Source organism: Watersipora subatra, chromosome 9, assembly GCF_963576615.1.
Source record: "Watersipora subatra chromosome 9, tzWatSuba1.1, whole genome shotgun sequence".
Taxonomy (NCBI): Eukaryota; Metazoa; Bryozoa; class Gymnolaemata; order Cheilostomatida; family Watersiporidae; genus Watersipora; species Watersipora subatra.
In genome coordinates this window covers 35642187-35669927 of record NC_088716.1, presented here as the reverse complement: position 1 = coordinate 35669927, position 27741 = coordinate 35642187, and the positions used below count along the sequence as shown (strand labels likewise).

Here is a 27741-nt window from a genome sequence, read left to right as displayed (position 1 = left end):
TTTTGTCTGCTGTGCTGGTGCTGTTGAGGGCCACAAGAGATAGTACTCAAGCCTATTTACATGTTTAAATTATCTCGCCTGCAAATTACAGGCTTTCTGTTGGGAATATGTTGTAATTTTAAAATATTTTATCCAATAAAGCAGAATAACTAAGAGCAAATCAATTACATTTACACTGTATATATATATTCAATACAGTATCAATAACAGACTAGGAGATAGCGCAGGTGGCTGATTGGCTTGAATACGGATAAGCATACATCATAGAGCGGCAAGTTTAGTCTGAAAGGGTATCGCTGTTAATTGGAGCCGTGAAGTGCGAGGCTCATCTCTTTCTAGCTCGCAGTTCACATTCACAGGTCTCTTGCTCGGTGAGCATATTTTTATGATAGAATGTTAGTTAGCACTCTTTTATTTTGCTGATAACAAAAAGCCTCTATTGCAGGCATGGAAATATTATATAGAAAGTTCGCTCAAAATAAAACTGTATCATGCTTGCTATTGCAAAATGCTGGTTTAATGATTTATTACCAATTATTTCTTTATTGTGCGTGTTTTTTATAGGCAACGATAGTTGCCAAAATCTCGTCAGCGATTGTTTCGCTTTTATCAATACATTTACGCATCGTATAATTATCGGAAATTAGTTCTGTAACAGCTACACCAGTAATCACATTTTATTTAAATATCAAATCGTTCACTATTTTTTCAATTTTTTTTTTATAGATTTTTGTAAATTTAATCACCTCGGCTTGAATGTTTTTTTCAATTGAGTTATTGATGTTACCAAAGTTATTAGATGCAGAGAATTATTTGATAACTTTATTAAGTAAAAAAACTCTTTAATCTGATAGTATTGCTATGAAACATTCATTTTAATGGCAGTACTCATTTTCAAATAAACTCATGTTAGGTTTGAATTAAGCAAGTAATTTGGTATGCTCGCTGCCTAATACCAATTTTAGTTTTGCCTTTTAAAAAAAACTTGGTTCAGACAATTTGTTGAGCCTTCAACTACATCTCAATGGTATATGTAACCACAATTTTACCTTTTTCAACTAAAAACCACAATATTTTGGTAAGCATTTTGAGTTTGTCTTCTTTAATACTAACGGAATTTTAATTATCAGTGATCATCGATCTCGACCGCTAATAGTTTAACAGTTGGAAATTGTGCGCTCTTTTAAAATATATACACAAATTGACGCGCATTATTGTTTTCGGTTTTATATTTATGCGCGCTCTGTTGAAATTTTGACAAAAGCGTCTTCAGTCCAAAAAGCTTACATTGATAGGTAATTGCTCGTTATGTAAATCTGCTCCAATACTTATGTAGCATCAGTTTTAGAGACTATTTTTAAGGCACTTTGGTGCGAATTTTAATAGGTACGGGAACAGCTTAGTATCCACGCATACAGATTATAAGTAAATAGTTATTAAGTCGTTTTATGCATTAAGTGCTCCAGACTTCGTGTGCCTTCATGTAAATTGTATTAGATATTTATACGAGGTATGCTGTTGTTTGCTCGATATGCGGTGTACTATTATAGCGTTATTTTACATTTGGTAGCGAAAGTTTAGCATTCACACCTATGCATACCTTCATTAGCATCACACCATTGACAAAGGGCATGCTAGAATTATGTTCAATTCGTTATCATTTTCAGATACTGAGTGTTTTGTACAGTTTCATCTATGGACTTTTATTTAAAATGGCAACGTTTTGTTTAGCCATCATCGTTCATTTTTTCCAACACAGTTGAAACCACGGGATAAACTCGTACTAGACAATGCATGACTATATCTAGATATACTATATGTTAAAGCATTACATCTGATGTTGCTAGACATGCTGTATATGTAGGTGTTAGGTCTGATATTACTAGATATGCTTTATATGAGGGTATCAAATCTGATATTGCTAGATGTATGTATGAAAACACGAAAAATTAATAAAAAAAATGCGTGCGATGTGTAGTTCCAATGATTTCCTTACGTAAACATTGCTAGGGTTAATGGGCTGCTGCCATTGTATTGGTTCCTTGATAGTTTTTTATCAGAGGTAATAGGATGTTACTGACTTAGCCTATGTCACTGATGTCATACAGGGCTATGATGTTAGGTGGCTATGATGTATTCAATATGTTCTGCAAATCATGTTTTGCATTATCTTTAACATTATTATTTTATTATCTAATTTTTACAAGTAAAAAATTTTCATTTCAGCAAAAAGTTTTTATTAAACACACCCATCCAAGTCGTGGCCACTCTCATAGTTTTAGCTCATATAATAGGAGAAATTACTTTACTGCAGTAAACTCAAACTCTGTATGTATCGTATCTGGTTATTCATCTTCATCTTTGGTCCTAGGATATGTATCTGTCACTATGTTGTTTATGCAGGTTGGTAGTGATCACCACTTTGCTATTGTAAGTCCTTCTGGTTATGTTCAAAATACCAATGATCTGTAGGTGCATGATTTCCTCTGTCTTTACATACTATGTTCTACATCTCATGTTCCTGCGGCCTTTCAGATGGGTTCAGATTCTCTACACCTAGATACTTGAGTACTAACAAAATATTAAACTTTTAGTTTTATTTTCTTTGGATAAATTATTGAATGTCGCTTGGAAGTGATATGACATCTCATAAAATTATCAGAAACAGAAATACTGTTAGCTACAAAACTTACCATGGTAGTGTTCGTTAGCTATGAAAAGCCACTCTCAATGGACCTGGTTTTATAAGGTCTGTAATCTCCTGCACTTGTGCAACACGCTTGTGACCAGTCTGAGGAACAGAATGCCACTTTCGTGTTTCCCTTTCCCGTGTATGGCAGTTTCTACACTGACACCACTGCTCCACTGGTGGTGTCACATAAACATCCTGTAATCAATAAAACAAATTTAATAAATACATGTCATTCATAGATATGTCGTTCTAACGTTTCCACTGAAAGCTTTCAATTTGGGAGTTAGATAGATAGAGAGTGTAAAATTACAAAATGAACTAATGTTTAACGAGCAATACTATGCCAAGCTAGCAATTCAAAGCTTTGTTTCTGAGAGTTATAAATAAGCATTGATCAATCCATTTTCCTCACTTTCTGCAAGTGAGAAGTGAACATAAATTCTAATCAGGAATTTAATTTACTAGCTAAAACTGTCGAAGAAAATTTAAAGCAAATATTATAGCTAGGTAAAACAATAAAAAAGTTATGAAACAATGATTGGTGATAGCAAAAAAGTTATAATTTTATTAATTAATATATGTATTCATCACTAGTAAAATTGCCTTTAGTATAGCATATATAGGAGACTCGAAGATAGATTTAACTCCATTCTCCTATCCTTCTCTGCAGCATAACGCTGCTGACCCCTGTCAGCTTTAACCATAGGCTGTCTATCCCGATCATTAACCACCTGATGCTCAGAAAACTCTTGAGTCGCCTTCGCTGAAACTTCGAAGCATGGTTGAAATTCTGTTGTTCGTTAATAAACCGTGTCGATTCAGCATGGGCGATCTAGTAATTCAGTAAATTCCCTAACGACGAAAATCTTCGAGATCACGGACAATGGGTTTTACTAGCGATAAGTTCGATAACAGTTATTATGACCTTTATAAAAATTTTGTGCTGATTGATTAAACAAGAGATAGTTTATTTATCGCCTACGACTTTTTCATATACGATCACTATATAGGCCTACGTCACGATGAAAGCACCCGCTTGAATCTGAGCGTTTCAAAAAATGATGTCATTCAAATGCTTATATCTCTGGACAGGGTTAGTCTACAAAGACAAAAATGACATCAAATTGTAGCTGATGTTTTAGCCTCATGTTGGTCTTAATTTTATTTGAATGAGTTCAATGGTGCAATCACATCTTTAAGATAGTGTTTTATCAATCTGTTGAGTTTCACTGAAGCACCACTGATTATCAGCGATGTTACATTTTCTAATACCTTTTCATTTACTTTGATGATTTACTAGTAATTTCAAAAACCCCAAGAATCTTGATAGTATAAACATACCTTTACCGGCATTTGATTTACAAGTGATTAGCAAGTGATTTATGCAACGTATAATATTATAAGTTTTTAAGGCAGATTGTTATTAGTGTTATCCATTGCTGAAAGTTTGAACCTACGCAGATTCATAAATGTGATTACCAAACAGTGAGCAGAGAAATTACAACCAACATATACATGTGTATCCAAATACAGGAATAAGTAAAATTACTGTGATACAATCAGTGCTTCAGTTGAGAACAGGCTTAAATGGCAAGCAAGCTGAACTCTAGAACTTTTAAGCTGGTAGGACAATAGCGCTAGTCGTATCAAGATCTACTGGTGAATAGAAACAAGATATACGGGTGCTAACATTGCCTCGTACATCTGCTTAGTCATTTATAGGCTTATAAAGACTTGCTACGCAGTCGTAAATTTGCTCAAAGGTTATCTTAACTTCACATCTCAAGGATATTTGTCTTGCAGCTCACTTTCGTCATAGAGCAAACTAGCTTCAGAGAAAGTATTACATCATGGAATACTGCAACTGTTCGCAGTGCGAAACTCCTCTCACAGGTGAGTGTAAGAGGCTAACGATATTAGTATTATACAGGTAGTAGCTTATGACATTTGTATGGTTTTGTTGCGAGTTCACTCGCTTTTAGTGTCGGGCTCATGCAGAACTTCTATGGCTTAATGGTGCGTGCAAAATATAACTAAATGCATAAGCTCTTTTTTTCAATGTTCGCTAGGCTAGAAAACGCTCAGCTGAACTCATGAGTTGTTGATGGGGCAGTAATTGGCTGACAATCACAGGTATACTTCTGTCCTATGCAGTCCCATCTACCTCACCAAGAAATTGATCCAACGTGCTTTTACTTTCACAGGAAATGGGCATAAAGGGTGGGTGAAAGTAAGGAGTTTTGGGTCCAAATGCTAAGTTTAATGAGAATTTCTCAGTGTGGATGCAAAGTGGGCTGAACACTTATGAAACAAGTCAACCCTCTTAATTTAGTAACATACTAGTGCTTCAAGGCAGCCATAACCAAAGAAAGGGATATGTGTATATTTGTTCTAAATTCTGCAGACAATCTGCCAGTATTGTTGCTTTGCGAGGCTTTGGGGAGGCTTTGGGGGGTATCACCTAATCCTGCACGTCCTGTTAGTAATAACCTTTAAATGTTATTGGATATTTGGTGCTGGCCAAAACTAGCAATCCTCAAGCGACTAACTGTACACGATAAAGAAAAGAGGTGCACTCCGTTGTTTGTTAGGCTACACCGCCAGTTTCTATAATGACCCGGTGCTATTTTTCATTCATAATCGCAATTAAAAAAATTTGATTCTTGTTCGACGAAATAAATTCTAAAAATGATGGTGCCAGTTTACTTCTATAAAAAACCTAACCTTTAATATAAGGATAGCCCTGCCATTCACGCGACTCACTTGCTGTTTAGGAAGTCACGCGACTCACTTGCTGTTTATGAATTCACTCGACTCACTTGCTGTTTATGAATGACTTGAGCAAAAGCACACTGGAGAAATGTTGATTGAATTTGCAAACGCTGATGTTCGTAGTGAACATTATAGTATTCGCTTGTATTAGGAGTGTCTAGCATTTATGACTTTCACTTTGTTGCAGCTGTCTAGCTGATTGCGGAGAGTGTGTTTTAAGATGACATATTACAAGTATCATAATATAAATTGATATGTGTAAAATCAGCATGAAGGCTTTCACTCGTGTTCTCCGCTAGTGTCATTGCATGGCTGGTATTAGAATTAGTGTTTCACAAACCTTTTCCCTCACTTCCAGTTTATACAGTTAGTGTGAAGCTCATTGCCAGGCTCTACCAAATGCATGCATCATATGCGGTGCTATACATAATTGCATTAAAAAGCCTTTATGTAAACTGAATGTCCATATCTCTTAAAGCTTGATTCGTATTGATTGTGATTCGTGGGTATAGGATTGATTTGATTTGATTTGATTTTTATTGCGTAATAATAACATGACAATATGAGTAAAAAAATACACAGAGTAGCAATAGGACATGCCAGATAGCCAGAGGCTAGAGTCAAGGCAGCCCCAGCAAGCAGTAGGAAAAGAAACAGAATCAGCGATAAGCGCACACTCCGGAGCACCAGAGTCAGGAAGGACAGTCCCAGGACGCCCACAGGCGCTCTACCAACTTCGCCTTCAGCTGACCCGGAGCAGAGCCCGCACAATCACTCAAAAATTTATTATATAATTTCATTGCACTAAAAAATATCGATCTCTGTCCCTTAGAAGACAAACACTTTTTCAACTTTAATTGATTTTTACTTTTTAAACGGGTATCTTGACAATGATCTATCATAAAATCTTGCAACTCTTCCATTGGGAAAGAATTTGTTAAAAACATTAGCAGGCGATACTGGAATAAAATTTCAATTGGCATTATTTTTAAAATTTTAAAATTTTTGGAAACTGTTTGATTTGGTTTAAGATTGAGTATTATTCTGATTGCCTTTTTTGCATGATTAAAAGTTTGTTTAAATCAGTTTTGTTGCCGTGGCCCCAAAACTCGATTCCATAAATTAAAAGAGAATAGAAAAAACTGTAGTACAAATTGATCATGGTTGATTTGTCTAGGTAGGGGCGAATGAAACGTAATATTAGTAATATGTAATTAAGTTTTTTGATGAGACTTTGGATGTGTTTTTTAAAAGTCAAGTTGTTGTCTAACGTGATACCTAAAAATTGAGTCGAATCTTTGATTTGTAGTTGAGAATTGTTTAAAGAAAGGCTTAGATTATAATTTTGAGTGTTTTTAGACGGATTTTTGAAAACTACTTGAAATGTTTTACTGTTGTTTAAAATGAGTCTGTTTGATAGGCACCATTCATTAATAATATTTAATTCCTCTTGGAGTTTAGAATTATCTGTTGAAAATATATTGGTGTCATCTGCGAATAAAATACAATCCAAAGCAGGTGCAGCATTTACTAAGTCATTTATAAAAATTAAAAATAAGAGGGGTCCTAAAATTGATCCTTGTGGGACACCAATCGTAATTGCCCTCATTTGCGAACAATCAGTATCTGTTTTGGTAAATTGAAATCTATTTTGGAGATAACTTTGAATAAGAGAGGAAGACTTTACACTAAAATTGTAGTAAAAAAGTTTGTCAATTAAAATTTTGTGATTAATCGTATCGAATGCCTTTGAAAAATCCAAAAATACGCCCTGAGTTATATTACTTTGATCTAAATTAGTATATAAAAATTCCATTAGACTGTTTATTGCTGTAGTGGTGCTTTTACCTTTTCTAAAACCAAATTGTTTAGGCGACAAGATGTTATTGGTTTCTAAAAAATCCCGTATTTGCAAAGACAAACATTTCTCTAAAATTTTTGATAAAGCAGGAAGAATGGAAATGGGCCGGTAATTAGATGGATCTGTTCTATTTCCTTTTTTAAATAATGGAGTCACGCGAGCTATTTTTAAACAATTTGGGAAATTAGATTGTTGTATAACAAGATTTATAAGATGTGTTAAAACTGGAATTAGGACTAGTTTATTTTCTTTTATTGCACGGAGAGAAATCCTATCATAGCCGGTTGCTTTAGGAAGACTGAAAGAATCAATTATTTGCAGTGTTTGGTAGGGGTCAATTATCTGGAAGCTAAAATCAATATCATTTACACAGTTGTCCATAAATTTAGAAAAGTGAATATCGGAAAGTGGCAACTCATTGGCCAGTTTATTACCAACATTTACGAAATGATCATTTAAGGTCTCAGCTATATCTTGCGAGTCTGTTAAGAGTTTTCCATCTTTGTTTATGCTCGTTGGGCTATCTGAATTTTTAGAGTCTCTATTTAACAATCTGTTTATGAATTTCCACTTTTCGTTTTGATTATTTTTACATTTATCAAATTCTTTTTTATAGAATTTAGTCTTCGCAGTTTTAATTTCATTTGTGACTAAATTTCTGAAACTGTGGTAAGAGGTGTGGAGCGAAGTATTGAAAGGTTCTTTTTTGCATTTAATGTGCAATTTTCTTCGCTTATTTATCTGTTTAAGTAGATGGTGATTCATCCAAGGTTTTAAAAAGTTGAGCTTTTTCTGATTTGTGGAAATTAATTTTTTCTTCCCAGCTATTTTTATTAAATTTTGGAACGACAAAGAAAAGGATTCAAAGCTTTTGTTAACATCAGAGCAATCCATTATCGCCCGCCAATCTTGTTCAGCAAGCTTGATTGCTAGCTGATCATAGTCAATAATGAAAATGGATAAATTTGAACGCTTGGGAATTTTGATTTTAAACTCAATTGATGCAAAAACTGGTTGATGGTCAGAAATATTAAAATCTATTGTTGCAGAGTTTATGTTAGAGTCAACCCGGTTAGTTGCTATGTGGTCTATAAGGCTATTTTTGGTACTACCTAGTCTTGTCGCAGTTAAAATTGTGTTGCAAAAACCATATGATGTTAACAAGTTTTCATAATTGAATGAGTTTATGTCAAGAATATTTTCGGGACCGAGATCGATATTAATGTCACCTACAATTATTGTGTCCGGTGGTAATGTGGGGATCAAAGCTCCGAGATCCTCCAGAAAAGACGGCAGAGCGCCCGAGGGCGCCCTGTAGACTGCCAACACCGAGAAAATCCGGCGCCCCGAAGAATGCACCGACGCGAACACCGCTTCCGCCCCAGCCAGTGTAGCCGCCAAAACTCTAGCCTCAAAACCATCTGCCACATACACGCAAACTCCTCCACCTCCTTCATTTGGCCGTGAACTGCAAAGCAATCGATAATTTTTTTAAATAAATTTGTTAATATATGAATGTTCACCAAGCCAAGATTCTGATATAACGATAAGAGAAAAGTTAACATTCAGATGAGCCAAAAAAAGTTCAAATTCAGAAAACTTGTTATGAATGCTGCGAATGTTTATATGCAGAATGTTTATAGAGTTTTTTAGTACTATGCTCTTCAATGCATTAGGTTTGATCAAAGCGCTATGATGAATATTTAGTAAATCAGGTGTATCGTCGAAGCCTGGTATAGTTGCGCTAGTAATAGAAAAACCACATTAAATTATGGAAATGATTAGTTCAAGTCTATCAGGTCTTTGTCGGAAGAGATTTTAATTGCTTCTGAAGTTTTTTCTTTACGCATGAAAATGTGTAAAGAAATGAATGATACAGACACAGTTTGGCTTTCTCAGACATTTTCATACCGTATATCTTGCATGCTTGAATGGGTGACCAACGTTAACCATGCTTCGAGGAAAAAATAGACAAATTAGTCACTTCAAAAATATGGTTATGGAGTTGCTCATCCCTACACTTGCAAAACGCTTGGTAGTAATTTAATTATAACGACTCTTGAGAGGTCAATGTTAAACGCTTTGGTATCTCCATCCTATAGTTTCCCTAAACTGGATTATTGGCACTCGCACGTTTTGGGTTATACTCCTTTTCTAGGCGTGTTTAATAACTAGACGTGTCCCAGACCATTTTAACTATTCACAAAGTTACTTACTAATGATATCCGGAACTAAGGGGATTTCTGTTTGTAATGACTCATCCCATTTTCTGCTTCCCGATAGTTTTTCTTCAGCATTATCATTAAAGGCTTCTAAAGGGCCTGCTGCGCTAATTTTTCTACAAAAGAAAACAAACTATCTCCATACACTATTCACAAATGTCAGAAATTTATTTAGAGATAGTCCTGTTCTGTAATAGAGTGTCGTACTGCTGTTTGTTTGAAAAATGTCTGGTATCAGCCGCTGCATTAAAGCAAATCAAATCCATTTTGGTTTATCTGGCTCGTTTATCAACTCCTGTCTTATTTTCTTATAATTCCAGCCTCTGAGTATTGATCTTTCATTGATGTTTTTCAAACTAAGTTATCGTAACACTAGCTTTATGTATCGAATTATTGAGTAAATTTTTAGTGCAGGTCATTAACACGGGCGCTTCAACTGTCTACGTCCAGTGTTCGAGTTTTAGAAAAATATTCTGTCATTGATATTTGTTAAATTTTATAAACTGGCTGCCCTCACCGATTCAATCAAGGGAATTCGTAATTTGTCGTTGTTCTGATGCTGCCGACGTTTTGCCAAATAACAGACGATCAGCTCGTGAGAAGCCAAGCTAGCCTCGTGCTGTCATTGTCTGCGAGGGTGAAGTGCTAGCCTCGTGCTGTCATTGTCTGCGAGAGTGAAGTGAGCAACACTGTACCAGATTTGCGCATGCTCACACGAATATTGATATTGCTCACCGAAGTTCTCTAGTATGTTTAAAACTAAAGATAACTCAATTGCCAAATGCAAGACGGTAGCTTTGCTGATGAAATTGTTCATTCATTTTATAATCTATATTAAGATTTTTTCTGTATAAGCTATATTAACTGAGCCATGATAGCTTATAGCGTTCAACAAGCCTTTTTGTCTTGTGATCCCACGGAGCCATACAATCTGCTTCAACTGTTGTTTTTATGGCTGCTAGATGTTAGCTCATATTTGTGTTTTATTACCCTGCTAGATGTTAGCTCATATTTGTGTTTTATTACGCAGACGTTGCACTGGTTGATGCTTGGCACAGTTTTATTGTATTAGTACTGAGAACTAGCAAAGGTGTGTGTTAGTGTTGCTTCTGTCTCATTCACATGTTTTTTCAACATGCTTTTTTCTCTCACATGTTAAAAAGTTATTAAAATAGAGATGCCTTTCATTACTATAATTCTATTAGTGGCTAAAATGCGGAAGAGATCGCTGAGAATATACTTTAGCAGACAACTTTATTGTCTGATCGTGTATTATTGGAAATGGCGAGTGTGAATGAAAAGAAACACTTCATAAAAAGAACACAATCACTCGAGCTTCCGTAAGATGTTCCTTGTCACAGCAGCCATGTCACCATGGCTAAACGCATAAGTATGTAAAACATTATAAAGGACACATGAACATACATGCTGACCTGTGTAGCTACTCAAGTCCAGATATGATGCTCCTTACTGAACATAAATGCCTAAAACGTTGCCCTGTTTATCTGCTGCTGTATACAAGAGTGTTTAACGACTTGAGTAACAGAAGACTAACAGAAGACGCTTGACTATCTCTACATTTTTACTTGACGGTGTCGATATCTGAAGAGAAGTCGACTTTTACCAGTAGATCTTTGATGGTCTACTGGTAAAAGTTGGTCCCCATATCTACACTTTCAGTGTGAATTTATGGCCACAGCTTATACAATTATTCAATCTTCTATCATCACTTAACATCTAGAGAGAAAATAAAATAGTGGGCTCGCACTATTGTTTTGTGTAGCTAGTCTTTAGGCTTAATTTCTCCCATTATTGTTTGAGGGGGGCTGTCTAATAACTCTTCTGAAAATTGAATATGCTTGAATTGTTTTCGTAGACCAAAATAAGCAGATAGCCTTATGCAGATATTTGCAAGAAAATTATGTATTACTTTGCTCTGAGAGCCCTCACCGCATAGAGCTCTCACCGCATTGAATCGACGACATGAGTTGAACATTTGTTATTGTTCCTTGATTGGCGACCCCAAGAGCGAGTTTCGCTGTGTGAGAAAAAAAGTGGTACAGGTCACTGCTTTCAAGGTTATGAGGTCTGTCCCATTTGTTGCTGTTTGCATACAAAGACAGGATAGAGATAGAATTGTGTGGTACTGTCATCATTTTCGTTTGTTTAATACGTCTTACATGTACACATGTGAATGATGACCATTGTAAGCCATTTTCATGAAGAAATCAGTCTAAAGCCTACAGAACAGGCCTGCAAAGTAAAGCATTTATGATATGAATAGCCTTAATAACAACCATCAGTCATGGGGCACTGCTATAGGATTTTCCAAATTCATAGATTGCTTGGTATCTGGTGTTTAGGGAAGCCATGAATGGATCATGTAACATTGGTTCCTCCAGATCTCATTGTTTTCTATCGTGTTAAAAAGCTGATGTGATCACGCATCAACACGGTCTTGTAGAATCCATGTTACATTGTTGTAATCTGTTCTTATCATTTAGACTGGCTAGCCCTGTCACACCTCCTAAATCATTGCACAGGCAGTTAATCTACTTATCCCTCTTAAAACACCAGCATATCTGAAGGGGTAGTCACACGAGCGCCGAACCAAACTAAATGACGCAAAATGACGTCGCTTTCAGCTGTAAAAAGTTCTGCCGAAGACATTTCTGTCCGAAACGAACTTTTTCGGTTTTGCTCAAAATTTCGCGCTGAACCCTTGCTCTTATTGGCTGGTTAAAATTTTAGAATTTTAGCGAGCACGCGTCACATTTCTCCTTACGTGTATATGAGTAAAGTTAAAAAAGAAATGGGGTGATACTTCTATTTCGTTAAATAAACAACATGAAGCAATTTACGACAAGGTTCACCCGGACTTATGATTGTGTTGCATAAATGTAAGATGTTGCACTTAAGTTTTGCATAAATGTAAGAGAATGGTTGTGATTATCTTTCGTGTAGAATATAAGTAATGTGTCATATTCGTATTGATGAAGTATCGTGGACTGACTTATTTATGTAAAACCACAGTACTATTATAAAGACTGTTTTTGTTTGCTATGTGCTCAGCATAGAAAAACATTCATATGTTAATACAAAAAAATATAATTATGTGGATGGGAAGGGTTGGCAAAATCTTTGTATCGAGTGATTTATTTTAAGCAGCTGAACGATCTTCTGATAAATCTGCTGTGTAATTATAATTGTTCTTCAAAGTTTTTTGTTTACAATAGAAATATTTAACTCAAATACATAAAAACTACTAATGAAACCGTGTCTTGTCTCTATACGTATGGTATCTAAGAAGCGAAGTTACTTCGGTGGCCGTGTGACATGTGCCACGAACCGAACCAGCCTCCAAACCGATCCTACGTCGGTTCGGTGCTCGTGTGACCACGCCTTCACTCGACCTGGAAATCAGCTAAATGACCTCCATTAAAACTAGTGGACTGCAGTTGATTTTATGATTTGAATTTGTAAGATATGTATGACCATGTGTTGCAGGTAAGAGATATGTCCTCCGTCAGGACCAGCCCACATGCCTGCCCTGTTACGAGGATAAGTTTGCTAACAAGTGTGAGAAATGCGAGAAGGCCATAGGGACTGACTTTAAGGTAGGTTTTCTTTCACTCCATTCTGTGTCATGTTTGAAGGTGAGATCATTGTTGTGGGAACACTTGGCCAGAGCACCCCCCTCCCCATGCATCCCCAGTAACCACCTCAACCTGATAGGAAGGCAGCATTGGTGCGTCCAGTTTTACAAAGATCACTGGCATCTAACATAGCAATCACTGATCATCCAACGCTCCATTTGGATACTGCTAATGAATGAAAAGGCGTTAATACCCTTACTACTGGTAGAAACACCTGCATAATCAGAGCAAAACAGCTAACATTACTGTCTGCCTGTTAATTACCTTCTTAGCATTTGCAAGCTAGTTAAGGTATTACCTCAAGGCCAGCCAGCAGTGGCTATCTATGTTTTATTACCGCCGGTCGCATCATTGCCTTGCATATGCAGATGAACTGCCTCTTTCCATAGCCTCATATGGTTAGGAAGCGTTACTCAGTATTGAATTACCCATTGTGTGGGAAGGGCTTTCCATCAGCGTAAGCGCTTGCCTCGCGATAGCTCCTTAAGAATGCAGTCTTCATCTAGTCTGTATGCATTATGTAGAACACTGGTATTTATTGCAGAAGATAACAGGTTGTTATTATAATAGCACACCAAGTTAGGCTTGCTCACCGGGTTTGACCAATATATCTTCCAATAAGTCTTCCATATGCCATATGATCCTCATTTCGCTGTTTCCTATGAACTGACGTTTAGCTTATTCCGTTAGATAGTCTATATTGCATTGGTTTAGTTTGGTTTTACATTTTCCATTTGCTACTAGTACCGGGAGGGGGGGATTGCATGGATCCGACATATTAATATTTGTATAGCCTGGACTGACTGGGGATGCTGGAACATCCGGTCGACTTGTGCTTTCTGATGTGAATGGGAATGTTTGGCTCTGTCCTACCCCCTCCCTCGCACTGCCTGACCAATAGTTAAATTGACAGTATTGAACTGTGACATGACATAGGAATTACATTGTTTGTCTGTTGAAAATGAATTTCAAACGTTCCAAACATCTTAGGTATTTATTTAAATTTACAGATAGTTTAATTAAGGTTTTAACTCTTTCGCTACCCAAGTAATTATTTTACCTAATTTTACCTATTTTACATAATTAAATGTTCGGTAAAACCTAATATTTGGCAATGGCATATAAATAATCATAACTTTTTAACCAGAATGTCTGTGAAAAATATTTTTATACCAAATTAATCAACATAAACATTTACATCAGCTGATTAACAAAAGACGGAAAATGTATTGCAGAATGAGCATAGATAATATTTCTGGCCCTTAACCCTGCTACTGTAACAAGTTAAGCATGTTCAGAGTTATACTTGTTGTTAAAAATAAAATAACCACCGTCAGTAGTACTGCAATTCAATAGATATCATTAGGAGAAGTCTTTTGATATGCATTTGCGAATGCGTAATGTAGTCTGTGCGTAATGTAGACAGTGATGCTTCTGGCATGGCTAGTTATTGTGGAAAAAATGTGATAAAATAAAAAGTTTTTGCAAACAAAAACACAATTGTGCAGGGGATGTAAACATGTCTTCTATTGGCTGAACGCAGGCAGATAATTGTTTCCTTTCGTTTAAGACAGACGCTATAGGCTAATGAAATAACTACTCACTAATAAAAGTGTTTTGTTTGAAGCCCACTAAAGCCATACCATACATACTCAAATGCTGTGCTGGGCTGCACTACATGGCTCTCCTGGTTCTCAATGAGTTGAAGAGCATCTATACTAGGGTTGGGCCGGTATTGGGTTATCCGCTCTTACCGATACCGAGGGATTCTCGGTATCCGAGGAAACCAATCATTTTCGGTGTCAGCTAGGTATCCGCGGCCGGTTTGATGTGATCGGTATTTATCCGTAAAAGCCTACCGGTAAATGGTTATACGGATATCCGGAGAGATTTTTAAAACGCTTCATGACGAACATGCTAATCTCAGCACGCATTGGCGAACAAATTCAACGAAAATTTCCACGCTTACTGTATCTACTATTATATTACGTTACATTGATAATGCCACCAGCCTCGAAGGTTTGGGAGTTCTACACAGATGGGAGGACGTATAAAGACTCTAACGGGACTGGACTCTAATTGGACTGCGTATAATTATGTGATTACATTACCTGATTACAATATGTGATAGTAAGATTTTTTTAAACTCAGTATATTTAACAAAGAGAGCCCCTTGCCATTATCTATCTGCTCTTTATTATACATAAAGTTTGTATCAATAACTATATTTTTTAATAGAATAAACAATAAAAACATCTAGCATGAAAATTATATTTCCATCTTTCTTTTCTTTTTTGGCTTTTTAAAACAAGGAGTTTCTTTACCGTAACAATATACTGCTGACTAAAGAATGGTTTTTTGCACAAGCTACTTTTTGCACAACGATAAAAATTTTTCAAGACAGTTATGATTTACAGTTTAAACCATTTAAAGACACACTGATAACCAGATACCGAACAATAGTACCGACAATACCGAACTTTCTTAGTTGGCAAAGGATACCGAAGATGGTAAATACCGAGGATACCGATACCGGGAAAACCGATAAAAATGTGCAAGGATATCCGATCCGGCACTAAATTAGATACCGGCCCAACACTAATCTATACATCTATCAACGTTTACAAACTCCACTGTTATGCAACTACCCTAGGACAGTTTTATTTTGCTAGTATTTAGTTTCGTGAGTAGCACACAAAGTAAAATTTCGCTGCAACTTAATTTCACGGCTCTGAAGAGTGCGAAAATATAGTGATGTGAAAATAAATGCTGGCGAACAAGCAGATTAGATTCCTCAGGTCCAGTTTGTTAATAAGCAAAAATTTTCAATTTTGGACTAGTTCGTATTTGTAAATCGCCGCTTGAAATTCGTGGATGAGATCGATAATTCAATAATTCAATAATTCTTGGACTATCAATGACGTCTAGGTCCCTCCCGCTGTGACTTTCACATGTCCTTCACACTCAAGTCCCAAGAAGAAGAAAGTAGATAACAACCAACTTCACACCCAAAACCGTATAACGTGGTTGGACCTGATGAGGGTTGATATTGTTTTTGGTTGGTAATAAAATTCATCACTACAATAATTATTATTCAATTTTATGACTTCACCTACCAGACTTTTATCCCCTCATCAGTTACAAATTCGGTGACTAACCTGATATCATCATCTTAATTTGCTTTGCCATGCTGCCCAGTCGGTGTATTGAGTTTACCAGAATTTTCCCATTGAGCCCAACCACACACGAAAATTACCTGCATTTCTATTATGGTGATTTTATTGTGGATATCAATGAATAAAGCTATTTAACTTCGCGTTTTCGCTCGTTCGTTATGATAGTTTAGTTTCGTTCATGAAATTTTTGCGAGAGGATGACTATGCAAAAAGGCGAAAGTTAGATGAGGCGAATACATAAGTGTCCTAGGGTAGTTCAAACATAGAATGCTACCTGAAATGTGTTGCTTCTGATAAACTAGTATTCATGCAACTGTCACAAATTGATATAAAATGTCTCTTATTGAAAGATAGTGTTCATGCAGGCTGTCTCCTCTCCCCCCCCCTCCCCCCATATAGGACACACATACTATATACGTAATTCAAATACTCATTCTGGTTTCTAGCAGTAGTAATTACTTGCAAACCTGGAAACGATGTGTGTACAAAGAGGAGTAGTATGTATATATGACTTCCTAATTGTATTGAATAATTTGAGAATGGTTTGTTTTTACGTTACATAATTTATGTGATTTACTAGGTAAATGCCCGACGTTGCCTGAGTAATAAAAAAGTCTTTGGACAGAAAATTTATTTTTATATAACTTATACAACATTTACCATTCTAACTTTTAAACTTCATATCATGGGCAAAGTGTTTTTTGTGCAGTTCAAATGAATTGAGAGAAAAATAAAGACAACTGTAAAGGTTTTCGAAACTTTTTCAAACAGCTGTAACTTTTAAATTTCAGGTTAAGAAAGAAGTATTTTTTTGAAATAAATTAGAAAGAATAATGAAACTGTAAACGGTATTTATATCTAAACGTGAAATCATTAGCAAGTAATGGCTATATATAGTCTGTTTTGCTATGGTTACAATGAAAATTCATTTGGTTTACGGCTATATGATTTTAGTTCATTTCAGTGTTGACATCATGAGGCGAAAATATCATATATACATATAGTGGTATAGAAACCCATAGTAATTATCTAATAAAATCACTTGATGGTAAAAACCATCAAAATCATCATCATTAAAAAGCAGTAATAAAACAATATGTTAAAGGTTGACTTGCAACAAAATTCACATTACAGTTATTTGATATCAAAAGATTCGCCATGTTTTACTCTGTTGTGTTGTAGGTGCAAGATATATGGGAATGTGATTAAAAGCTCGTAAAAGCTAAAAACGAACAGTTAATCGCAGCCACACGAGACCGCCGTAGGTTGGATTCTCTTTCCAAAACGGCTCAAATGGGACGTAGTTGTTACAGGATGGTTTCTGTTTACACTTTCATCCAACCTCATTCGTCAAAATATTTTCACAAATATACTTCACGCATTCAATAAAATCATGTCTATTGTTCTTACGCGTCTATTTTATCATCAATGTAATGCTGTCACTTTTAGCACTGATATCTTATAACTTACCGTAAAAATTTGTTTAATTTTTTAACTCAAGCTTGAACGAGTACATATCATTGTCTGATAATCATGACGAGCTTGTTGGTCACCTGTGATAATCGAAAAGTGCTGCAAAAATTATTTGCGAAGTCTTGGGTCACATGATCAGATTACGACTTGAAGATTAGATCAAGCCGAAACAAAACTGTAAAGTAGCGAGCATCTATAGTTGATACGGGGTCTTCGATAAAACCCGAAGTGTTTGTCATAAACTAGTGCTACGATAAGTTTATATTGAGCTTTTTATTGGCCTTTCAATTCACGTGAGAATATCACGTGACAAGACAATAACCAAACTGTCATGACTGCGTCAGAGAAATAAACAGATTCCAATCTACGGCGGCGTTTTGTTTTTGAGCTTTTAAGAGCTTGTAATAACATTTCCACGTATTGGGCACTTACAACACAACAGAGTAAGACATGGTGAATCTTTTAATGCCAAATAACTGTAATGTGAATATTGTTGCAAGTCAACCTTTAAATGAATATAGATTAGTAAAACATACTTGAAAGAAGTTTTTGTATGCATTTTAGTGAACTTTTAACTAAAATTTTATCACTTATTTGTTTGCGAACCTGTATTTACCATAACGGATGACGCTGAACTGAGATATAATTGCCAAATTTTAATTTCGAGAGAAATGTTTGTTGATATCGTATGGCGGAAAACAAGTTTGCCCTAGTATGGCGAGGACGAAAAAGCATTGTTTCATGGAGTTAGGCGGAAAGTACTTTATAACAGGGGCGTCATAACCCATGAAACCCGATGTATCAATAAATACGTCATTTAGCGTGTGCAATCGAGAAATGGGTATACGCTGTATGATAAGAGCGATAGAATCGTAAGAACAGCGTAGTTTAGTGGCTTAATGCATGGCTAGAAACTTGCTGTTGCAATCTGCGTGAGCTCAAATCTAGCAGGATGCGAGCTTTTAATTCCAAGAGTTTAATAGCTATAGCTGGACAAACCGAAGTACACACCCACACATTTTGAGATTTATATTTATAGATCTGTTGTGGGACAATAAAATTAGCGGCACCAAAAAGCAGTATTTGAAGATAATGATATGAAAAGATGCATGGATGTCATTGATTGAATGATGAATAGTAGTGGCTGTTGAAGCTGATCATGCCGAGCTATATAAATAAAGGTCAAAGGCATTACATCACATGATCTATAAATTGTAGACGGTCAGAATCCAATTTTAGCAAATTGTTAGTAACCGGTATCTGAAGTACGGAAAGAGATACTATCACTAGGTTTCTATTGTGTGGATGATGCAGATTAGGAGTTGTGCACACATTGAGTTGCCGTATAATAAGTGCTTCAATGGACATTTGAATGTTGCGGATTAACACATGCGCTTTGTTATGAGGATTTCTACATCAATGGTCATAGCGGCCACTCAGCATTGCTAAAATTGAAATAGGATTGACTAAAGTGTGGAGAATGTTTAGAATGAATAGCTTACTTCAGCATTTTCATGGACTGTTTGCAGTCATTGGCTGTTTATTTGCCGTAGGGGTTAGCAGTAGTACATATTGTAAATGATTCTTGGGTATTAAGTCCATGTTATTCCATTATTCAAAGTTGAACGCTTCTTCATTGCAGGATTTGTCATATAAGGGGAGACATTGGCATGAAGCGTGCTTCCTCTGCTGGGGCTGCCAAAACTCATTGGCCAACCAGCAGTTTGTGGCCAAGGACACCGGACTATACTGCCCAGACTGTTATGATGGCAAGTTTGCTCAGAGGTGTGACTGCTGCTCAAACACCTTCAAGCATGGTGAGTATGCATTATAACACGCTGACATTCATTTCTACTGCCTGTCAGCACTTCCCCTCTATCAGCATTTTCATTTGAGCTTCACTCAAAATGATGAAATCAATGGCTGACATCGTAAGCCAGTGTAAGACTTCCTCCATATGTCTGTTTATATGGTCACATACATTTATGTCACCATATACGGAATGTATGTCTGTTTTATGGGGACAAACGTGCATACCGTAAAACATTTAATTGAAAGCCATGGCGTTCAATTTTTCAACCTTTTCCTTAGAGTGGCGCTCTATTAGAGGAAACAATGGGTGGCCCAATATTTTAAACACCTCATCAGAAAGCTAAGATGATGAATGAAACCTTTTCACGGGTGAATCGAATGTCGCCTATATTTTGTACTCGCCTTCGGGCGGTGCGACATCAACTATACGCGTGGAAGCTGATACATGTCTCTGCCAGTTGATATCTATTGCTTACAATTAACCTACGGTGATCTTATAGCCTGTGTTGCAATTTTTGTGGAAATTGAAAGTTTTTATTTCATTTTAAATTTGAAAGGCAGATTTTCATTTTATAACTATATTTAACAAGGTTACATAAAAGCTCATTTCACTCATTGATATGTTTGATAAAGTTTACAGCCGAAACTAGTTTTTTATGTGCAATAGAACAGGAGTTGCGAGCGTCGATCCATCGTAAGCTGGATACAGATTATCATGCTATCATGATACAATCATGCTATCATCAATGCAATACTATCATACTATGGTAGGATATCATACTATCATCAATGCAATACTATCATACTATCATACTATCATCATACAATCATGCTATCAAATAATAGGCTATAAATCTGCAAATCTACAAGTTGTAGCCTATAGTGATAATCTATCAAATGCTACAAATATGTATTCAAGAGCAAGTGACATAAACTAACCATAATTATAATACATGCAGCAACAAAAATTAAAAACATTTGACTACATCAATAACAATTAATTCATTCATTGTTTCTGTTCGTATCGAATTCAATTTTCCATCTCCAAGAGTAGGTTTTTTCGTTAAAAAACTTTGATTGCAACACCAAAGAAATAATTGGTAACTGTATCAGACAAATAGTAGTTCCGTTTCTAACACGATTCTGATACTTGTACAACAACAACAACTTGTACATACTTGTACTTGAACAATGTATGTGGGGGAAAAATTTTCGTATCTACGATAAAAAATGTGCTACTAGATATTTTGAGGCTATTTTGATTATACGCTGTTTTTCTTCTTTTGCGCTAGAAGTTTCTATTGAATTTGGCATCGCGTAAAAGTTACTCTGCTAAAAAATCTTTTGGACACTAACATCCATTCGCTCAAGTGTGCAGAAAATTTGTTGAGGTCAGTAGACATTTTGGAAGGTATTGAACAGTCAAGAAGAACATGAAATGGTTTCAAACAGAAGCAACAATCAGAATGCAACTGGTTGAGCAAACAATGCTAATATTTTTGTTTTAAAAATGTTAATATTTGTTTTAAAGGGCTAATTTTTGTTGTGGCGTGTATTATAATTATGGTTTGCTTATATCACTTGTCCTTGAATATATATTTGTAGCATTTAATAAATTATTATTATAAAACTTATGAAATTTGCGGATTGATGGCATATTACTTGATAGCATAATTGCAGTAATCTGAACTCGGCTTACAATGGATTGACGCAGTTTTGGCTGCAAACTGTATCAAACATGTCGATTAGTACAATGGGTTTTTTGCAACCTTGTTAAATATAGTTTGTAAATGAAAATATGCCTTTCAAAATAAAAATGAAATAAACATTTTTAAGGCTCCAGGAAATTGACACACAACCTAAAAGATCATAATTTCAAGCAATAAATAACTCAACTGGTAGAGACATGTACATGCGTCAGCTTCCTCGTGCATATTTATTTAGAGAGTTTAAGGTAAGTTAGCATATTGCTTGCATTCAAAAGGGTCAATGTTGCGCCACCCAAACGAGAGTGACAAATATGGGCAACATTTGATTAATCTGTGAAAGGGTTAAATTTATGTTCTCAACATTCTGACTAGATGTTTAAAAATACAGCACCACCCTTTATTTAAACGTCACCTCTAATAATCGCCGCTTTATGGAAAGGGTTGAAAATCGCGTGCCACGGCGTTCGAATAAAATTTTTCCGGTATGTCATAATTACATATATCACATATGGAAGGTTGCAATGTACAGCGCTCTTCCATACTACATTCCAATTTTTATACTCTGTTCCTACAGAAGCTCAAAATAGAGAAAAGATAAATTTATTCGATGGTACATCACCGTAACTTTTTAATAACGCTCGTAATAGATTACTAGTTTCTCATTATTTTGCTAATTTTATGATAAATCCCAAACTTTACTCGAGGTCACTGCAACCTATCAACTCATCAAGATGTGAAATTTGAACAAATATTTCTCCCTGTACCTAACATAATTTCCAGCGTATGGCTCTCGGAGTTTCTCTAAGCATTGCAGTTTTTAATTAGAGATGTGGTAACAATCAAAAGAAAGAGATAATAAAATATAACATATAATAATGCTAAGTTAGTTGAGACTTGGTCTAGGCCAACTTCGAGTAAGCTGCGTGACGTATCTTTATGACATTTTATCACAAATTTGCATCAGCTTACCTTATGCATAGCTGTAAGGAAATGCGCTACTTGTTCGCTGAATGCTTCATCCTAGCTTGTGAATACAATACAACGTAAATAATCTGTTCCAGGAACGATTACATTATAGGGAATTCACTTTATAAGAACAATAAAATACATGTAAACTGCCTAAGACCTTTTCCAAGACCTTTCCAAACTCAGCCTTTGGCCATGCAAAAATAAAAAAACTTGGCTCTTTTAATTTGGGGGCTGTACCGTAACTGCAGTATTATTGGCTTGCATCCACAACTTTTCTCCTTTTTATGATCAATCTCACTGGTTTTATAGACCGAGATTGCGGCAATTTTACAAGGTAATGGAGTTACTTTACAACGATTTGCTTACTTTTTCTAAACAGCAGTTTATTCTGCAAAGTAAAACTAACTAATAATAATATTCTATACGTCTACATTAAGGCAAAAATACGAAATCGTTTTACCATAAAAAGCATTTTTACTTATTCGTCGTCTGTCTGTAACCATGGGTCAAGGTTAGGATAAAAGATAAATTTTTGGGATACTCCAACTCGTGACATTCATTAAACTTACATGAGAGCTCGCCTGAACAAATATTTTAATAATTTTTAACTTGGAGGGTTCGCTGAAAAAGCAGCTCAACTATTCCTCGTGTTGTTTGCAACAATAAACTAGGCTGCCCAACTTTTGCTCGATTAATGCTTATCAGCTGAGTTGGATAGAAGCTCTCATACTTTGTTTCACCCATGAGTTGGATAGAAGCTCTTAAATCAACCAAACTGACATTTTTTAATATGTCGATGCTTTAGGTCTAATGTGACTACCTCCTACTGACTAGCCATTAGCATTAGATTAGTAAGATGTGACACTACAGCTCAACTTTTCAAGGCTGTGATTGTGGGGCTAAAAGTGGTTTGGCAATCAATCAATGAATAGGTCATCACAATTCTCTGGCATCGATATAGTCATTGCCTTTTGTGGTTTGTCAAAATTTAATATAATTAGTGAATAATAATAATCCTCTGTAAGATTTTCAAATGGGAGACACATCTGTTTTTGTTAGTAGTTCATTCTCAGAGCAATTATTTTAGTTAATCACACATTATTTTCTTGCCTTCAATGGTTTGCTACAACATTTTCTATCTTCGTTTAACACACACAGTGCCATGAGTTTCTAACAGCCATTGCTACACAATCCTGAGCCAGTTTGCAGCTGCACATTTCTGGTTAAATATACATGTGGCAATGGATAATCAAGGGAGACAATTTCCATTTTGGTTAATACATAAATTTAGATTCTGAACACTGTAAAATTGTGTTAGTGCTTATTGAAAGCAGTTTCTATACTCTCACTAATTATTTAGAATACAACTTGAAAGTCATTTTTTGTTGAATGCCACACCGCTACACAATTGTCATCTAGGTAACCAAACTTGCCTGAGTTTTGCATTTATATAGCCACATGCAACAATCAATTTTATCAACCCCGTTTCACTTTGTACCGCCTCATCTTCCTAATAACGCCAATATTAAATGATTAGAGATTTCTTACCAGGCTAAAATCATAATACACGTTATATGTGTTGCGGTCACAGAAACCATGGTTAAGTCGCAAATCACGAAGTTGAGTTATCCGACTTTGAAGTTGCACCAACTGAATTTATAATATTGGTAACGATTTTTGTAACACGTGCATCTGGACCAATCAAAGAGCGATCTTTCTGAATCTGAAGTCAGTTTAGCCAATAGAAGTCTTTAACCCTCGAAAAACTCCCTTAAAACCTATGGAAGTATGCTAAACCTATGTTGCTATGCTAAACAGGAAGTACTGAAAAATGGCGTCCGATAAATATAATCATTTCTTTTTTGCCGATTTTAAAGATAACTCTGACATTATGGACGCTTATAATGAGTACTTTGGTATTCCAACTGATGTCAAAAGCAGTGAAAGTAAAGGGAATTACTATGATATTTTCTTAACGATTCTTAGGCCTACAAGATTATTACAATATTTATAAGAATAATTATTCGATTTTATAAGATTATCAGATTTAATTATAAGAATAATTATTCGAATTTCCAAGATCGAAGTATATAGTGACTGATGGTGTGCAATATGTTACTGCTGTTATTTTGTTAAAGATTTTGTTGACGTTTTGGCCCGATATCGCGGTACTGCCAAGCCGTATTTAATATCTGCAAAAATAAGTAATACATTTTCTTATAAATATACAGATATTTCTATGACAACCAGCTTAAATCTGTGTAGATTTTTAAATTCAGCATAATTTTTGGATATAAATACATAAATCTAGATAAATATCATAACTTCTGGATATTGGTTGCTATGATGTTTTGAAATGTAAACAAAATTGTGCATTGGTTTTCGTTTCTCAAACTTTAACACCAGTTTTCTCAGAACTATGTTTTCGCACTAATGGTAAACATGCATTCAGTTTATTGACCATAAAATTTGCTGTAATTAAGCTAGAATCAAAATTTATTTTGCAAAATAACTGAGAGTTTTCTCCTTCTCCTAATGTAGATAACTCCAAATCTTACAATCCCCACTTAACCACGGTTTCTGTGATCATGACACATATATCTGCAGTTTATATATGCAATATAAACTATCCTTGATGATAAGGTAGCTTGTGTAAAGTCCGTTCTTAAATGATTTTGAACCTACTGTAATATGTAAAGCCATATCGATCTGTTCGCAGGCATGCAGAAGTTTGAATACAGCGGTAAGAAGTTTCACCATGAATGCTTCACCTGCAGTGAGTGCTCTGAGCCTATTGGAAACAATAGTTTCGTGCCCAAAGACGAAGGAAAGCTTGTCTGCATGCCTTGCTATAACGAGAAGTTTGCGCAAAAATGTGCGAAATGCAACGAGGTATGCTTGCTGAGCAATCTTTGCGTTTCACAAGGTTTTACTGAGTGAGCATCCAATAATATGCAAATATGGTTAAACTCTGCAAGTACTTGGATATTTGCTAGCGCATTTGTTGTCCGCTTTATATACTAAGGTTTATATCATCTGTATATCTGACTTGTACCTGTTGTTTTTAGATATTAAGAGGTGCGTCTTCTCTATTACACAACTAGTTTAGACGAACACTCTCAGTAGTTACTTCTTGGTTGTGGTTCACAGTCTATAGCTGGACTAGCATTCGCTCTTCTCTGGTCTAATGTAAGATTGTTGTTGTAACATTGTGCAGTCTACTTCTTCCCTTTCTACCAGGTGCTGCTGCAAGGTGGGGTGACATTTCGAGAAAACGCTTTTCATCGGGAATGCTTTTTGTGCACGGGTTGCGATACTGAGCTAGCCAACGTTAAGTTTGCTACCAAGGATGACCAGCCTTACTGCCCCGATTGCTACATAAAAACTTTTGCAAAGATCTGTGAAAAATGCGACCAACCAATAGCAGGTGATTAAAGTACAGGTTTCCCAGTCTTTATTCATCTGTTTGCCACCGACTAGGTATTGCTTATTGCCTCCGACGCTTCCGACCCACTGCTTTTCATACTAAAAAAGGAACATTTACGCCTAAGTCTTGAACTAGTCAAAGGCTGCAGAGCTTGTAGTGGTTGTTGTGTGCAGCCAGGACGAGGCGTATAAGTGTATTTCACTTGTGGCTGTAGTCAGTCGCTTTCCCGCTTCGGGTATCAAGTGGCTGATATCTAACGGTGCAGGCTTGTCGTTATCCAGCGTGGCTCTCATATATCTGAATGGTATTTGCTTCGAGTGGTCAATTCTCAATATGACCTTCTGCAGTTTTCTACCTCCCCCACCTATTCATGTATACTTCTACCCCTTTCGCTTAGCATGACTTCAGCTTTTACTACTGGCTTGCTATGTAGCTAGTCACATATTTAGCCGTGTGTAGGCTCGCCAATCAAGTTATTTTATGAGTATACAATTCTTCCCATGAACCTCCGTGCTTTCTCAAATAGCTGCTATGTTGGGGGTCAAGTATATTGATGGCGTGTTCTTTTTAAGGTTTGCCACTTGTTTTGTATATATTGTGTAATATTGGTTGAATGCATAGCTACCTAATTCACTCTCAAATAACCACAGGTATAGTAACCATATTTCTATGAGACAAATGCGATAAAAAATTCCTGTATTAATCTATTTTGGGTTTTAATCATTTGTGGCATATCTTCATACTGCAATTTCCCTATTAGAATTATTTATGGATTGAGTGGTGTGAAACTTTGTTAGTTTTTGACAAATTCTACTTTACATTTGTGTCGGTTATGGTTGTAGGGTTAGGTCAGGCCACCAAATATGTAGCCTTTGAAGGACGTCAGTGGCATGCTGATTGTTTCATTTGCCAGAAATGTGAGAAGAGCTTACTCGGACAAGGATTCTTGGTCTGTGAGGGTCAAGTGGTGTGCCCAGACTGTGGCAAGAACATGTAATGCGCAAGTTAGAACCACTGAAATGATGAATACGAATGAAATGGTGCAGCTTTTTCAGTGGCTCAAATGTTGAAGATATGGAATTATTTTTAGATAGCATGCAACAAGCCCTGACTTGGCACCGGTTACTGTGTTTCGTTGTCATATTTTACAACCATGTGTGTTTGGTGACCATATTGTAGTTTAGTAAAAATTGCTCAGAGGTGCGAAATTTTGTTTTATGTAAATGATGCTCAGGAGTGATAAATTATTTGGTTTTATTCGAAGCATGAGAACCTTATCTAAAAATAGAATGGCCCCCTACTTTAGTAGTCATGGGCCCATTGAGTATTAGAGTAAAATCTTTCCTGCGTACCGGTTCTCCTGACAAGAATATGACCAGAAATTTTCAGCATCTGCGCAGATTTACATGCAAATCTCTCGGAATGTGGTTTGTAAAAACTTTTGCATCTTACTTTCATAGTGCTCTCACAAAGTTTTCTAACTTGGATTAGCGAGGTTGGTGAATAATTTTGCTGTTAACATATGCATACAACTCGATGGTAGGAGGTAATAAATGTAGATTTATTCCAGAGAATGAATAAAATATTAATACCAATTCAGAGGATGGGAAGTTTACTTCATTACGTATTATAATATGGCATGATAAAAATAGCCTTAATTGACCAATGTAAACCATTCTAATTGAATTCTTGTTTACACATCAGTTCATCACATGTGGACTAGAAGCCATACATAAGAAACCTCTAGAACAATAACAAACGAGGCTGTCTAAAGGATGGTACAATACTGAATGAAGGAAATGAGACAAATGGATCACATGCTCCGATAGAAATGTTCATAGGCCATGCATAAAATGTGTAAAATGGCTTAAAATGAGTAACGAACATTTAATAATGAATATATGAAAAGTAAGTTTCATTAATATAAACTTGCGCTCACAGGCGGGTTCTTCTGAGGAACTTGAGTAGCAAC

The 27741-nt window shown here is 35.9% G+C and overlaps 2 protein-coding genes across 3 annotated transcripts in view; one reads left to right on the top strand and one right to left on the bottom strand.

Moving 5' to 3' along the window:
• Nucleotides 1-247: 247 nt before the first annotated feature.
• LOC137405048 (four and a half LIM domains protein 2-like) lies at nt 248-27368 on the top strand. Its single transcript, XM_068091275.1, has 7 exons — nt 248-371; nt 4496-4585; nt 13055-13164; nt 19495-19669; nt 25062-25234; nt 25583-25769; nt 26612-27368. Exons 2-7 carry the CDS (start codon nt 4543-4545, stop codon nt 26764-26766), a joined length of 843 nt encoding a protein of 280 aa, XP_067947376.1. The 5' UTR covers nt 248-371; nt 4496-4542; the 3' UTR covers nt 26767-27368.
• LOC137405046 (methylenetetrahydrofolate reductase (NADPH)-like) overlaps nt 27310-27741 on the bottom strand; it is a 40332-nt gene continuing 39900 nt past the window's right edge. For both annotated transcript variants that reach the window (XM_068091273.1, XM_068091272.1), the window contains exon 15: nt 27310-27741. The gene's annotated coding sequence lies outside the window, so the exon portion shown is untranslated.

Bases quoted from the DNA above. Each gene is read 5' to 3' on its own strand.
- LOC137405048 (XM_068091275.1), top strand. From the start codon at position 4,543: ATGGAATACTGCAACTGTTCGCAGTGCGAAACTCCTCTCACAG. The intron at 4,586-13,054 runs GTGAGTGTAAGA...CATGTGTTGCAG, and splicing joins GTGCGAAACTCCTCTCACAG to GTAAGAGATATGTCCTCCGT. The intron at 19,670-25,061 runs GTGAGTATGCAT...ATCTGTTCGCAG, and splicing joins CTCAAACACCTTCAAGCATG to GCATGCAGAAGTTTGAATAC.